This window comes from Temnothorax nylanderi, unplaced genomic scaffold (assembly GCF_030848795.1).
Source record: "Temnothorax nylanderi isolate EJ_2023f unplaced genomic scaffold, tnyl_v1.0 TNYL_tig0050_pilon, whole genome shotgun sequence".
Classification (NCBI taxonomy): Eukaryota; Metazoa; Arthropoda; class Insecta; order Hymenoptera; family Formicidae; genus Temnothorax; species Temnothorax nylanderi.
In genome coordinates, this window is record NW_027249112.1 from 653905 (window position 1) to 668507 (window position 14603).

A 14603-nucleotide genomic window follows, 5' to 3' on the forward strand; every position below is an offset into this window, starting at 1 on the left:
CGCCGCCGCTGAGCCAGCGGTAGATTGGGGTATGATTGGGTAAGTGGGCTTTTCGGGGTTGTGGAGTTAAACGGGGCGGAGAAGGGAGTGTGTAAAAAGTGGTATAACACTGAGACGCAGGGTCTGAACCGAGCCACACATCGTTTCGTAGTTTGGCCCGTTTATTTCGCGTATAGTCATATTGCGCTGTCGATGAAAATACCTCTCCGCTACTGGAGAATCGCTTTTAGTGCGTCGAACCTTTGAGGAGAATATGTCGTTTGTAGTCAATAATTTTAGCTTAAACGATTGTAATTCCAGCTATGCGACGAAAAAAAATGGAATAAAACATTGTCGGAAGACCGTTACGCGCCTCTCGCGTTTTCATCAGCTTTTCATTTTTGACGTTAATTTTGATATTTGATATGCATCGCAATATGCGAGAAAATACAAGAAAAAGCTTTTGGCTCTTAATTACAGATATTATTCCAAACTTTTCATTATTTACGCTTGATGAATAATTATGCTCGATGAATAATCACGTTTTAACGTAACGTAACGCAAAGTATAATGTTGATTATTTAATATCGATTAATATACTTTCTTCTACCGAGTCGAGAGATATCGTGCAAAATTCTTCGAAAGCGCGGATCAAAGCGTATTCGCGTCTTCGAACGATATCTGTCGAGCCGATACTACGTACGACGAGAGGACTAGAGCGTAGAGCGCGATCATTAGAGCAAAGGTGGCAGATTCCAACCCCTTTCCTCGTTAGTTCCGCCGGCGACCGCCTAAGCAGGAGCTCGCCACTGTCCAGCAACCCTTTCACTACCACACGCCGTACTCAACCCCTTAGTACGCACGTACAGACGTCTACAGACTCGCGGCGATTTTTCTTCGGGGATACCTACCACACAACCCCGCCGCCGGCGCTTCTCACCACCACAGAGACACGGGCGCCCCGTCGCGCGGCGATACAAGCGGCGCGACGCGGCGGAGAGGTTGCGCGTGTCCTCGTTTCGCGTATCGAAAGGGGTAGCGGAGCCTCTCTTTTGCCGGCGATCGCGCATGACCGAGCACGCTCGCCGTCTCGCTCGCGCCCGCTTCCGTCCTGACCGACTAAATTATAGGTCCGCTCGCTTGTTTATTCACGCTTAATTACACGAGAGCCTCGCGATACTCTGTAACTCACGCGTTGCAGCTGAAAGAGAAAGAACAAAAAAAAAAAACGGAGTCGAATCGGTGTAACATCGAGCGTTCCTCGGAGCGCGATCCCCGGCGCGACGAGGCATCAAACGTTCCCCTTTCGAAAAAGGACACTCGATCCTCGATCTTTTGTCACGACCGAGGGACGAGAAGGGAAAAGTTTAAAGAGATCGTAACTTTTTCTCCCCCTCCCAGATTTCGGAGGTCTCTAACTTTCACGGCAAAATCCTCGGGTCGAAGGTGAGCGCTCGAAGTGTCTCACCGATATACGTGTACATACGCGTGTACCGAACGCACACCGTCGCTTCGGAAATACCGATATTACACCTCGTGGTATCCGCATGGCTCACACGTATACGCGGACGAGCGTCGGTGTGATAAAACGCGGTCGCTCTCTCGCACCTGTCCTCTCGCCGCGCGTCTATCTCTCTCGCTTCGTATATACCTTCGTGGAGGGTCGGTGGTCAGCTTGCAGCGGGGGCCTTCTCTTTCTCCCTCTCTCTCTCTCCCTTTCTCTCTTTCGCGCTCTCCCTCCGCCGTCTCCGCCGCTTCCGTCTGCGTCGTGCTACCCCTCCGGCGAGCAGGGCTTTTCTCTCTTCTCCGCAGCCTCCGCAAGCTCCGTCTTCCTCCTACGATCGCTGTCCGGCGCGTCTCGAACGAGTTCGGTGGCGCTCATATCGTTCGCCGGCGCGTCCTCGTCGCACTCGAGCCTCGCGGGGCGGCGGGGAAGAGGGGGAAGAGAGACGCCGGCGCGCTCCGTCTCTCTCCCGCGTACGCGGCTCTCACCCCTGCCGCGACCCTGCCCGCCCTGCACGTCCACCAACGGCGATTCCGTCGCGAGCTTACACGATCGGGATCTTCCTCGTCGCACCGTCGATTCTCCCCGTTGCTATCTCGCCTTCCTCGAGACTCGTTCAGGAGCGCTGACGAGGCCGTCGTCACCCGGGGTAAGAGGTTACCTATTGCGAGCGACTTGGGTCTTTTTTCGAACAGATATATATAACTCTAGTTTTTTCGCGTTTCTCTAATGTTCGATAACTTAGCATTCCAATCTTAACATATTGGATAAGTACAAAATTGCGCGGTTACGTTTGACGCCAATGCACAGCGCGAAACGAACCGCTCGAGGTAGCAGGTGCTCGTCGGGTGACAGATCTCGTATCGCGCCATATATCGAACGTCTCAATCTCGATCGATATCGAACGCCCTCTCGCCCGAGCGAGTCGCGAGTCAAGTGAATCGCAGTTCGCAGTTAACGCACGACCTCGGGAGTCCGCGGGAAAAAACCGCGCGATCGCGCGCGGGCCCTTAAATAAGTTACGGGCGGGCAGTACGGCGTAGCGTTAATCGACGTAAACGGCGTCTCGCATAAATCTTCAATTTTACCGCTCCGGGCGGTCGGGGTTCCCGCGTAGAACCAGCGCCAAGGGGCGGTCCTGCTCCCGCGGCACTTTTCTCTGTCTCTCTGCCCGGCGCGGCGCGCGCGAGCCGTATCTCGCACACCAGCAACCCCCGCGCGCGTCAACCCTTCGCCGGCAACCCTCCGCGCGCCCGTCCGTCCGTCCGTCCGTCCGTCCGTTCGTCCGTCGAGTCCGTCGGTCGGTCCGTCCACCCGTTCGCTCGCTTCGCCGCCGGTCCTTCTCTTCGGCCGGCGCGGCGCGGCGCGGATCTTCTTTCTCTCGTTCGTTTCCCACCGCCTGCCGCCGATCTCACGCCGACGTCGCGCCGTCCTCGTCACACGTACTGCGCGCCTAGGAGAAGCAACGACGGAGGTTGCGATTGCGGACGGTAGAGGCGCCACCGTACGGGGCAAGGTGGCCAAGAGGGGCCACCGGCTTGCTCCGCCGCTGGCCGGCGCGCGTAGTTCTCTCCCTTCGGCTTACAGCATCCGCCGGAGCTTCTCCTCTCTCCGCCTACGCGGTGCGAGTGTGCCGTGTGCGCCAGTGCGCCCGCAAGCCCGAAAGTTCGCGCTCCGCCACGCAGCCCAAGCTCTCTCTACCCGCGCGCTGTTCGGCCACGTTCGTTCAGGCCGGGAGCCCCGCACGTAAAAAGAGGCACCGGGGCCGCGCGCGCGAGCCGAGGAAAAGGACGAGAAAAGGAAACGATTTGTTTAACGTATATATATATATTTAGAAGAAAAAAAACCAAAGGAAAGTTCGGTTCTCTCTTTTTTTTCGCTTTCTTTATTAAGTAAAAAAAGAAAAACCGGAAAGAAAGTTTTCGCGACGAGGAAAAAGGAAAAAGGGAAGGAAAGGTGCCCGGGCGAGAGGACTTTTTAAAACGACGCGGCTCGACGTTGTAGATACTGTGATGTTGAAAGCTCGCGCGAGAGCTTGCAGTGAGAGAGGAACGAAGAGGATCGCCAATCTGCCGGCTTCGAGTGCGCCGATGTTGTGAACGTCTTCTTAACCCGTCCTCGTCCTCCGAACTTGTCTCCTTGGGATCGGCGCGACAAACAGGTGAGTGGCGACAATCGACGGGTGAAGGGCGACGTTTCACACGACCCTTCCTCGTTCGCCTTTCATTTTTTTCTCGTTTCGCGCTTCGCCGGCGAGTCTCGCGCAACGCTTCCTCTTCCCTCGATCGCGCGCGGATCGCAATCATATGATTTTTTTTCACTATCGGATTAATCCTTCCGCTACCTCTCCCGATCGCGCGGATTGCTTTCGCGGAAACTAAAACGTCGAGACTTTAGCGAGGAAGAGATCGACGAAGGAACGGACTTTTCTCTTTTTTTTATGATACGCCCTATTTTGATACGAGACACGATATGAGGGACATAAGAGGATGTAATAAAGGAGGAAGAAAGCTTTCCGTGATAAATGGAGATAAGTAGAAACGCTCGGCAAGACGAAAACGAACGGAAGCCTTCTTCCGAAGCGAAGCACATGCGAGCGCGGTATTTTATACAACATTTTATACACATTTAAACAACCGTTGCGACAGCGCTTACTTTCTTTCAGTAGAAGGATACGTAACTCGAGAAGCGGCGCGTCTTCCGCTAGTGATACACTCGCTTATTTTTCTTACGGCGCGGGCGTCTGACTACGCGGTTCGTTTCCCCTTAGAGTTACGCTCCGTGCGTAGGAGACAGTCTTGATCGTGTGGTGATGTTGACGGTGACGGGTGTGATGTGCTGGTGTTAAACTGTGCTCGGGTTAAGAAATAATCGTAAAACGAAACTCGCGTAAAAAGAACGGCAGCGACGACAATATCCGAGTGACAATGAGATCGTGCGAGAGATCCGTATCTCTTCGATCATGCGGTGCTCCTGACTAATAAAACGAGAACGATCGTGCGATTGCACGAGAAACATCGTGCAATTTAATCGCGCTAATAATAAATAATTACGCGGCTCTTTATTGAAACGGACGCGCTAAGATATTTAGGCGTCGAATACCTCAATGGTTTAATCGCGTTCGGAATATTGAATCGCTACTAAAATTCGCGCTGCTTTGGTGACATCACTTTGTGCTATCGACAACTGAAAAAAAAATACAGATGGAATAATGTGTTATTTATATAATCATTGTACAATTAAAAACGTCGGAAATATTCTCCAAATTATAATGGCGCGAATGAATAACGCGATACAATAAATACTTCTGTTGTAGAGAAAGCCGTGTCAGAGTTATACAATTAACTCAATTGTATAATTTTTACGTAAAAGTCGTATTGCTAGAAATATCGAGCATAAGAGTGTTCAATAAGTGAATAAGAAATTAAATCGATATATAAATTCTAGGGAATAAAATGACAAATGAGTGACAATAAGTATGCGCTTGAGAAAAAGGACCGTTTTTAAATAAGCCTCGTGTGACAAGTGCAACGAATTGAGTTCTAAAATACTCGTAGAATTGCAGCCTGACGCAAAAGCATTGATGAATAAAGGAGAATTTGAAATGCGCGATAATTGGGCAAAACTTATCGGAAGCATCTTCGTGACAGTAGGTACGGTCGGGTCCTGTCAGCCAGAAAAGCGGAGATGTCAAACATTGTTCCGACGGCAGCCGTTTAACCCGCGACAGGTCGGGACAGACGCAACGCGGATTCGTTTTTAAATCAATAACATAAACCTCACCGGAGCTATTCTCAAACGCGACACGTAAGCTGAAATGTATAAATAACCGGTCATTTAGGATCGGGAATATCGGTGTAATTAATAGTGCTTCGCGAATGTTGAATTCAATTAACGTTTCAAAAACCAGCATCGTTTTTCATTATGTCAAGTATTTTTACAACTATTCGAGAATCACGTTAATTTTTGCTATAATTGTGAATTAAATCTGTCGATTTCGTGATAGCAAAGAGAAGGAAGATAATCGTCGGAATGAAACTTAGAAAAAGTGAGAGAAGAATGGTGGTGGTTTTAATTCAACGTTTCATCACTCTCTGTTTTTCTGCTGATTATCGTAAAACAGATTCGCACTGTCATTTTGGATAATTCCAGAAATCTGGTCTTTGTCGTACACTTAAAATTAATTAGCGACGAACGATGACGTATCCATGGATCACTGTTAAGATGTCGTTCGCGCGAGCAGTCGTCCGTATTAAACTAAGAACACGAGAAAGAGACCAACGGAAAATCCAGCGGAACCAGTTTCGTCGGTTCGGGTACACGTTTGAAAAAAAAAAATTCCGGTTTTGGAGCGAAAGGGTTTCAGTAAAGCGCGCGGCGGAACTGTTTTGCTGTCGGAATGCCGCGTGCAGTTAGCGGTTCGATCGATGGTCGCGTATAAACAGCTAATAATCAAACGAATCGTGTCATAAACAATCCCCACGGTGGGGGCGGTAGGGTGGTGGTAAAAGTATAAATGAGTGTCGATCGGTAGTGGGGTGTATAGCCAGGGGTGGGGGTGGCGGCTTCGAAAAGCGCAGAAAAGCTTGACCCGCATAAAAATTTGTTTCGATACATCCGCGGCCCCGCGACTCGCTCTCTTTCTCTTTCCCCCTCTTTATTAGAAAGGCTTAGTTAATAAAAGACGTCAGTCTACTGTAGTTTCTTAGAATAATCTAGAATGTCGATTCTGGTTATGACATTTGGTAGTACCCGCGCATTATGAGTTCGGACGAAACGTAGTCTAACTACTACGGACTTTGAAACTGAAGCGTTCAATCTGTTTTCGGAAGATACTTTGATTTTTAATTCCTTTTAATTCTGGACGGGCCATCTAAAAGCTACAGCAACTTCGTCAAGTTAAAATTGATATTAGCTTTTTTTCAAACTTCGGGCAAATATAAACAATCATACTCTCATTCTCTCAGGCATTTAAATTGATACAATCTCATGGTCAAAGGGCTAAGCGCGAAAGAACTTTCGTGACAGCGCATCGTAAATCAAAGCTCATTCTTGTATATATGTCTAAATATATCTCCCTGAAGTATAATTCTCAATTTTTTTGGATAAAGTATCTGTGATTATTTGCGACAATGTTCCAAGAGGAAATTAATTATTAGTTTTATTCATTTTTATTTGTCATCTTGACGTTTTGTCGACACAATTTCAATTTGCATATTTCGATTGCTTTGCGATATTTTATGAGTACATCTTTTTCTAAATAAATTGTTGGTTGTATCAAAATAACTGCTTTTTTATCGCGTAAAACTTACGAATTTTTGCCTTATTGAAACTTTGTTATTAATAAATATGCAAGAATGGAAAAGCTTTTCACTTCCTTAATATGTACGTTAACATGATGATATGATTATAATTTTATACACTTTTAAATTGAATCATATTTTTAAAATTTTTATTTGTATCACATTTTCAAATTTGCGTTTATATTTGTTGACAGCTGAAAGAATGATATAGTGTTCTATGCGAAATCTTGTTTATAATGCAACATAGTATGACCCGCTTTGAGATTCTACAAGCGAATTTGCCAATGTATTATTTATGGAAAATACCTTCCGTCTTCATATTTTATGAACTTTGCGTTTACAGATTTCACATTTAGCTTACGAACAAAGATTTATAGAATACCATAATTATATTCTTTTTCGAGGGAAACGATTTCACAACAAATTCATTTAAATAAAATAAAATCACAGAAAAATTGTTCATAAACTGACAATAGGAGAAACTGTATTTCATGTTCTTTGTATTATTTCTATGTCCATTTATCGTTGTATCTCGTTTAATTTTTACATCGCGTCGCAATATCTGTCATTATTATCTTTCGTAGAATTCTCCGTATCTTCGTTTCAATCAACATATTATCGCGTGTCTACTTTTCTCTGTCCATCCTCGGATAAACTTTAAAGGGTCCATTTTCGTGTCTTTTCAAAACGGAGTCACTCCAGTAATACCCTTGACAGATATGACATTAATCTTTCACAGAAATATAGAAAATATAAAAAGTTGAACAGGAAGTCGAAAATGCACACATATCGCATTCGTCTCGAGAAGATATTATATAATGGACCTTTATTTTTGTCTCGCACAAAACTCGTCACTGTCATCATCTCCCAAATGAGAAATCTATCCGTCGACGAAAAACGTAAGAGTATCGATGACGCACGTAGCGCACGGGGATCGTGGAGTTTATTCCGGAAAGAAACGCAGGGCGAAAGTGATCTTGTCGGCGCGTCATATCGGCGTGTGACTAGGACGGGATGTGTAGTCGTCGAAGATCGATGCGCCTGAAACCGTTCAAAAAAATGAAACAATATATACGGCCACCTTTCCCCCTCCGTTCTGTAAAAAACCACGAGGTCGGTCCTGTTGTTGTCTCTCGCAGTGGGAACGCCATGCCAGAGGGGTGGGGAATATGTGTACTCCGAGGGTGAACGGTATGATAACGTCGAACGGGTCGACACGCGATGTATCGGTCGGCGAAGAGAGGAAAAAATGGGGGGGGGGGGTGGTGGGGGTTGTGAAGGTTGGCCCCGAAAGAATCGAAAGTTTCGTCGAGTCGTATAGACATCCGCGGAGCAGCGTGGCGAGGAGGACGGGATGGGACGGAGGAAAAGGGTTGGGGTTGACTCGAGGCTGCTTGCTTGTAAGAGTCCGGTGGTACGGAGTAGGGGGATACATCGGTGGATCAGGGGTAGGATGACGAGGGGGACTCGGGAAGGACGCGCGTGTAGAGGGGATGCAAGTCGAGGGTGAGTGGGTTAACTGCAAAACCCGATCGTCCGTGTTTTTATCTTAAGACGACTCTCCTCCGTAGAAGCTGTAGGAAACGGGAAGAAGGGGTTTCTCGTCTCTGGAAGGGATTCCTCGCCGTCGGCTCCGCGCGTTGGAGGGGTAGATACGGCGGCGGCGGCGGTGGCGGCGGCGGCGGCGGCGGCGGCGGCGTCGGCGGCGTCGGCGTCGGCGTCGGTAGCGTGCGTCGCGAGGGGGTGCAGGAGGGGGCGGTGGTGGTGGCAGGACCGGGATCGACTGGGGGGTGGGTGGGGGTGGTGGTCTCGCTCCTACGAAAGAGTCGGTGGGGATAAGACTACCCTCGGAGGCAGGAGTGCGTTTGCGCCGCCGCCGTGGAGGTGGCATCGGGTACTAAGGGTTGCTTATTCGCCCTGGTCCCTGGCGGGGGAGGGTGGTCTCTCTCTCGTCGACGCTCACGACGGGGGTGGGGAACCCCTCGTCCCCGACTGCAGGGTTAGGGTGGTCTTTAGGTCTGTCAGTAGCAAAGCGGCGGCCTCATCATACGGAGCTGCCGGGGCTGACCAGCGAGGCCGAAATCACTTAAGACGCGTACACCTTGTAATATACCCACCGGTACAGCCGCGCGCGCGCGCACCGCTAGCCCACTCACACATACACACATACACGTACACGACACGTTACACGTACACCGCATACACCGACCAACACGCACACACGCAAACACTCACATAAGACTATTTGCGCGCGCGCACACGTAACACACGCGCGACACACACGTACGACCGGGGGAAAACGACGTACGGCTCGCCTATACCGCACGGAACCCACGATTCCACCTACACACGGAGACGCCCGGCTTACATGCACGTGCGTACACGTCCAAGGAACGCGCACACCCGCTCGCGGATATATACGTATGCCCTAAGGACACGAAGGACCAAACGCCGTGGAGCTACGGGTCCGCGAACGTGGTGCACGAGGCCGTGGTGAACGGGAAGATCGCGCGGAATCTCTCGAGTCGTTGGCGGCTGCTAGCGGTCAACGGACGAACAGTGCTCACTGGTGGTGCTTGATCGTGGATAAAGCGCAACGTGACTCGCGATGACGACGAGGAAACTTTCGCGGAAGACTATGTGATCCCGCAACTTATACTCCTCGCATCTCTACCTCGCGATTTCACAAAATGATCGGTCGGCCGGGTGAACTGTAGGTGGACTACAGTGGTGGCGATTGGTTACAGTGTCCGGGCGTCGCTCCAGCGGTACTTGGTCGATCTACGGATGAACATTTGTGTGTCCGCGTATCACGGATCCGCGTTTCTTTTTACCAGTCTGTGATCACCGTTGCTCCTACGGCACGCCGTTCGTGACTTAGTGTGACACGTGTGTTTATCTCGGGGATAATGTGGTCGCATCGCAAATAAGGTAAAGTTACGCGCGCGTGGCCGGTGCATCTCTTACTGTGTTTCGCAGTGTTTCGGTGCTGTTCCGTAAAATACACAGCGATGAAAATGATCGAGCTTAGTTGCCGATTTGCGCTTATTATTGTGTCCTTGTACCATACCTCGGATATTTCTCAAAGGCAATCGTTGCGTATCATCGAAACTTGGCGATACCGCGAACGCAATGGTAAACGAGTTTTAGCGGACGAACGGAGTTGCAAAGAGGGAGAGAGAATCGACGGGAAGAAATAAGAAAAGTTACCGAGAGAAGGGACAGAAAAAAAATGAATCGTCGGATAGAATTTCTTTCGTGCGTTCCGGTGTTTCTTCCTCCTCGCCCGAGTTCGGGAAGAGGGTCGTCGGACGTTGCGTGCCTTCGTAGCGATTGTGGAGTGTAAACGCATTCGCAAATGTACCTTGTTGCCATTATACGCGAGCATACTTCGCGCTACCCTGATTTAGTTTTGAGTCGCGGCCGTCCGTGATTAATGATGGACGCGGCTTTAAATTAGGACGACAACGTGCTATTAAATTAGCGGGATAATTTGATACAGAATATAATACGTGGGTATCGGTATCGCCAAGTGTCGGGATAGAATTTGATTCGGTCGAATGGCGAGATTATCGATGGGCGCGGAGTGGAAATCATATTTTCGAAGCCCATCAAGCTAATTTTAATACGCTATTCTTTACGAGGTGTATAAAATGATCGTATAACGCGGGTGCGCTAGGCATGCTGATTTTCGAAGCGAGTAAACGCGCGCCGGCGGTGTTTAAAAAAGCTAGCCCCCCTGGTGTGGGGTGACGCTGAAAAGAGCCGCGATTCGTATTATCCGGTGGTGTTTAATTGAGATTTAATTGACCCCTCCATTATTCATCGCGATTGTCAATGCGCGGTTTGTGCGGTGTGTGCTACCAATGTTTCGCTTTCGTTACGCTCATATTATTGTTACGAAATACAATTTATGCTTTTTGCTTTTCGTTGCATTTTATTTATTTCTATTTTCCCCACGTGTACGCATTATCCTCTGTGTCTCGCCTAATCGACGCTGCAAGCCCTCGTCGCAATGTAACGATGTAGCTGCTTGTACGATTGTACACGCAGATTTACGAGGCTCCGTAATTTCGACAGCTTGCACGATCCTACACATATCCATCCCACATCCTTGCTAATTTATATATATATATATTTTTATACAGTTTACGTCATAAGGTGTGCATAAGGGACGACGATTCTTGGAACTATACCTCGACTGTGTAAGAAACTTCGTAATTTCTTTGCGAAACCGTTGTGGAACTCGGATTGTGCGTAATAACCGTCACCGTCACCACGACGCGCGTATGAGTCTTTCATAATCGCATGATTTTTATCGCGCGTCATCTCCGTCGGGAGATCCTTCGCGGTCTCGACATCGCGTTTATAGTCACATCTATTTTTTCCTCGCAAAGAGACCATTCCGCTGGCCGGGCCGTCCGATAATGCATCGGGTTTACCATCCGACTAATAGAACCGGTATTTTCCGAACCTTTATTTTCAGCAATCTTAAACTCGCTCGCTCGATCTACTCCATTTGCGTATGAATTTTTCAAAAAATCAATTTAAGGTTCGTGAACCTCCGGAATTCTCACGATGCAAATGCGACGCGAGCCAAGATGTAAAACCGAAGAATATCGCTCTCGCGGATACCACTACTGAAAGATTACCGATGTTTCAACTGGTGCTCTTCATATTTGTGAATTTTTCGCGAGAAATCATGTCCGACATCTCGTGGTTTTTTTCATTTCGCAAAGTGAGCAATAAATAGAAGTCATCCTCCGCGATATCCGCGCGAACATTTACTTAACGATCCGACAAAAACGAATATAAATAGCGGAATTGAGCCCGTTTTCTCATCGAGCAGATCGTATTAACATAGTTTCGAATAATTACTTCGCTAGCCGAAAGAAAGACTGATTTGCTACGGTAAGGTTAAATTAGTATTTGCGTTGTAGCTCAAGCACTACTAAGTACAATGAATTATTAATCGTCTCCTCAAACTTTCGCGACTATCGCTTCAGAATCATTGACACGTTTCTCCTTTCGAAATATTTCTTTGGCGTTACGATACGAAACTGCACCGAGTTATTAGATACTAATTATTTTTTCATAATATTACTTTAATGTGTTATATCCATCGTTATCGTACAGCACACTCTATTAATGAAACTTAATCAATTTTTGTGACTTATCCTAGAAACGGATCAGAATATGTCATTGACATATAGGTTTCCATCGACAGCGCGTTTCGTGTCTATTTAAAAAAAAAACAGAAAAAAAAAGATTTTGTGTCAAGTCTAATGTATTTTTAAGTTTGCCGTAGAGAGTATCGCGCTAAAAGTGGTAATCGCGAGTGCATCTTAATACAGATTATTTGACAGAACAAGATGGTTATCGAGCGCACGAATAAAGATGCTATTTGCTTTTCATTAAACGTGTCAAACTCGATTGTGTTTCTAAAATTGTCTACGCTTTCGTGCCGTTTATAAAGAATGTCTCTTAAAAAAGAGTTTGATACTACTTCTTGATACTTCGATTCGTTACTTCCTTTAGACACCAAACAAGATTGCATTCGTTTAAATTGAATAGCTCGCCATTAACTCAGCGATAAATGGAAATTTCATATCTTTTGGTTATCGAAGAATAGTTAAGTAAACGTGTCGTAGAAAGTATGTACATATATGCTACATATCTATATAAATAGATCGGTACGAATGAATGAAGTTAATTTTGATATCGTGAGAAGAAGTCGCGCGCGAAATTGCGAAGTAGATTTCATATCGTGCAGATCAAATTTTAGACTCGAATCTCTGAGGAAGTGCAGCGTGTTCGGATTTGTACAGCGCGTGAAGGGATTTGTCGAAAATTATCGGCTCGCAAAAAGGAAAAAAGAATTTCGACCACACTTGGTGTAATTCTTTGATCCTTCGTAAGAGGCCTTTGACCTATAATCAACGAACGTGTCGAACAATACGGGGCAGCTGTCACTGTCCCTGTCTCTGTCGCTGTCGCCCGTTATCAACATCTGCCTCGTAAAGCGGCATAGTAAGTGTGGACACCGACACGCGACTACACGCAACGGCACACGCACACGCACGCATCCCGGCGCGTCCGTAATCTACAAACAGCTTCGAATTCAGAGAGTTTCACGCTTATCGCGCGCGAGCTCTCTCTCTCTCTCTCTCTCTCTCTCTCTCTCTCTCTCTCTCTCTCTCTCTCTCTCTCCTTCCAATATTTGTTCTCGCGGCGAAAGGGGGATCGAGTGACTTTTATCAAATGGTCGTATTGTCGTCGAAAGAATGGACGTCGCTTTCCCACGACGCGCTCCTTAACATCCATCACGGATTCGTTAACGGCCCGATAAAATACGGGTATATACGAGGTATATACGCATTGACACTTTTGCACACTCCGGCGCGACTCACGTCGGGGATTTTGACAGCGAAGTTCCGTGTTTCGATATACGTTCGTGCATCGAAGTCCGCCTGGGATAAGACACAATATAACGTTGCCGCCGCTAGTGGTGAAGCATCTTTATAAGCCGCGCGACGTGCGTACCGACAACGCAATTATAACTTTGATGCCTACAATTGAAAGCAAAAAAAAACCATTTCTCGCGTGTCACGGGAGAGAAATCAATTTTACATACACGGCAAGAAAGGGTGGAAACAGCTTGCTTGATTAGCTTACTTGCTTGACAGCGGGGTTGATCGAACGGGATTAAAGTTCGCATCTCCATTATGGGCGATCTTAGCGTTACTCAACCTCGGTGCTCCCGGTTCTTAATTAATTTTGCTAAAGCTAATTTGCGGCGGGGATAAAAGCAGATTTCCAATGTACCAAATCGCATAACTTTTTCTCGGTTAGGGAGCGCACTTAAGCCCCGACGACAGAAAGCTCGGATATTTGGTTTAATGAAATCTCTGGATTACGCGATTACGAATCCGGTGGGGTCTCTCTACCGGGTCTCTAAGTTTGCATCCGTTCTTGCTCGCGAAACTTGCGGGAAACGTCCCGGTTTTCGGTAGGAGTTTACCGCTTCGCCTTGAGATACATCTAGAGCCGTCATGCGTCAAATGTGATGCGCGCTGGCACTTTTCGTATCGCTCGTATAAGATTACGGGTGCGCCTAGGGAAATCATTTATTCCGCGAATCGAATGTACTCGGGATGCACGTATTTTTAAAAGTTGCAAAAGTGTCAAAACCTAAGTAATATTCCGCGCAAGTAAGATCTAATATACACGATGGAAAAGTGTTAAATGTAAATCTATAATTGTAATCGAAACATTGCAGAGCAAAAAAACGAAATAAAAAGGTATCTGTGAGAGATAAAGAAAGGTAATTTAACTTAATAAATATATAACTTAATAAGCACATAACGAATAAGCGTAATTACAGCTATTGATCAGACAGCACTATGCCTCAAACGGTTCAATTTTATCTCTCGCAGAAATATAATCTGTACAAAAACAAAATAAGTAGAATTACCTCGGGCAATGAATTCTATTATGCACTTTGCGCGCACTCCCGCCGAATAAAAAAAAATGACACTCGTTTTTCGAACCGGGAGTGGATTGTCATCGCGCGAGCTTAATCGCCCGCGTCATTAGCGTGCCTCGCATGTAGACGAAGAGCTCTGATTACATAGCGTTCCCCAACTGGAGCGCGGATACTCGAGGATCATTCGAGGATCGTTCGAGAATCGGGGCTAGCTGTAATCGAAGCGCGGAATCGAGCGATTGAGCCGAGATCCAAACGAGTCTGCGTGCATCGAGCTTTAGGAATCTCGCGGCCGTTATCATGTCCCAGCAAGTGTTGGGAGTAACGCTGT

At 47.2% G+C, this 14603-nt stretch overlaps 1 protein-coding gene across 1 annotated transcript in view; it reads left to right on the top strand.

Annotated features, from left to right (window-relative positions):
• Nucleotides 1–3606: 3606 nt before the first annotated feature.
• The window catches only part of LOC139772513 (uncharacterized), a gene marked incomplete at its 5' end in the record, with an annotated part of 79403 nt that continues 68406 nt past the window's right edge, over nucleotides 3607–14603 (top strand). The window contains one exon of the mRNA XM_071706245.1: nucleotides 3607–3644. Coding sequence (XP_071562346.1) covers nucleotides 3607–3644 — 38 coding nt within the window. The remainder of the gene's footprint in view (nucleotides 3645–14603) is intronic.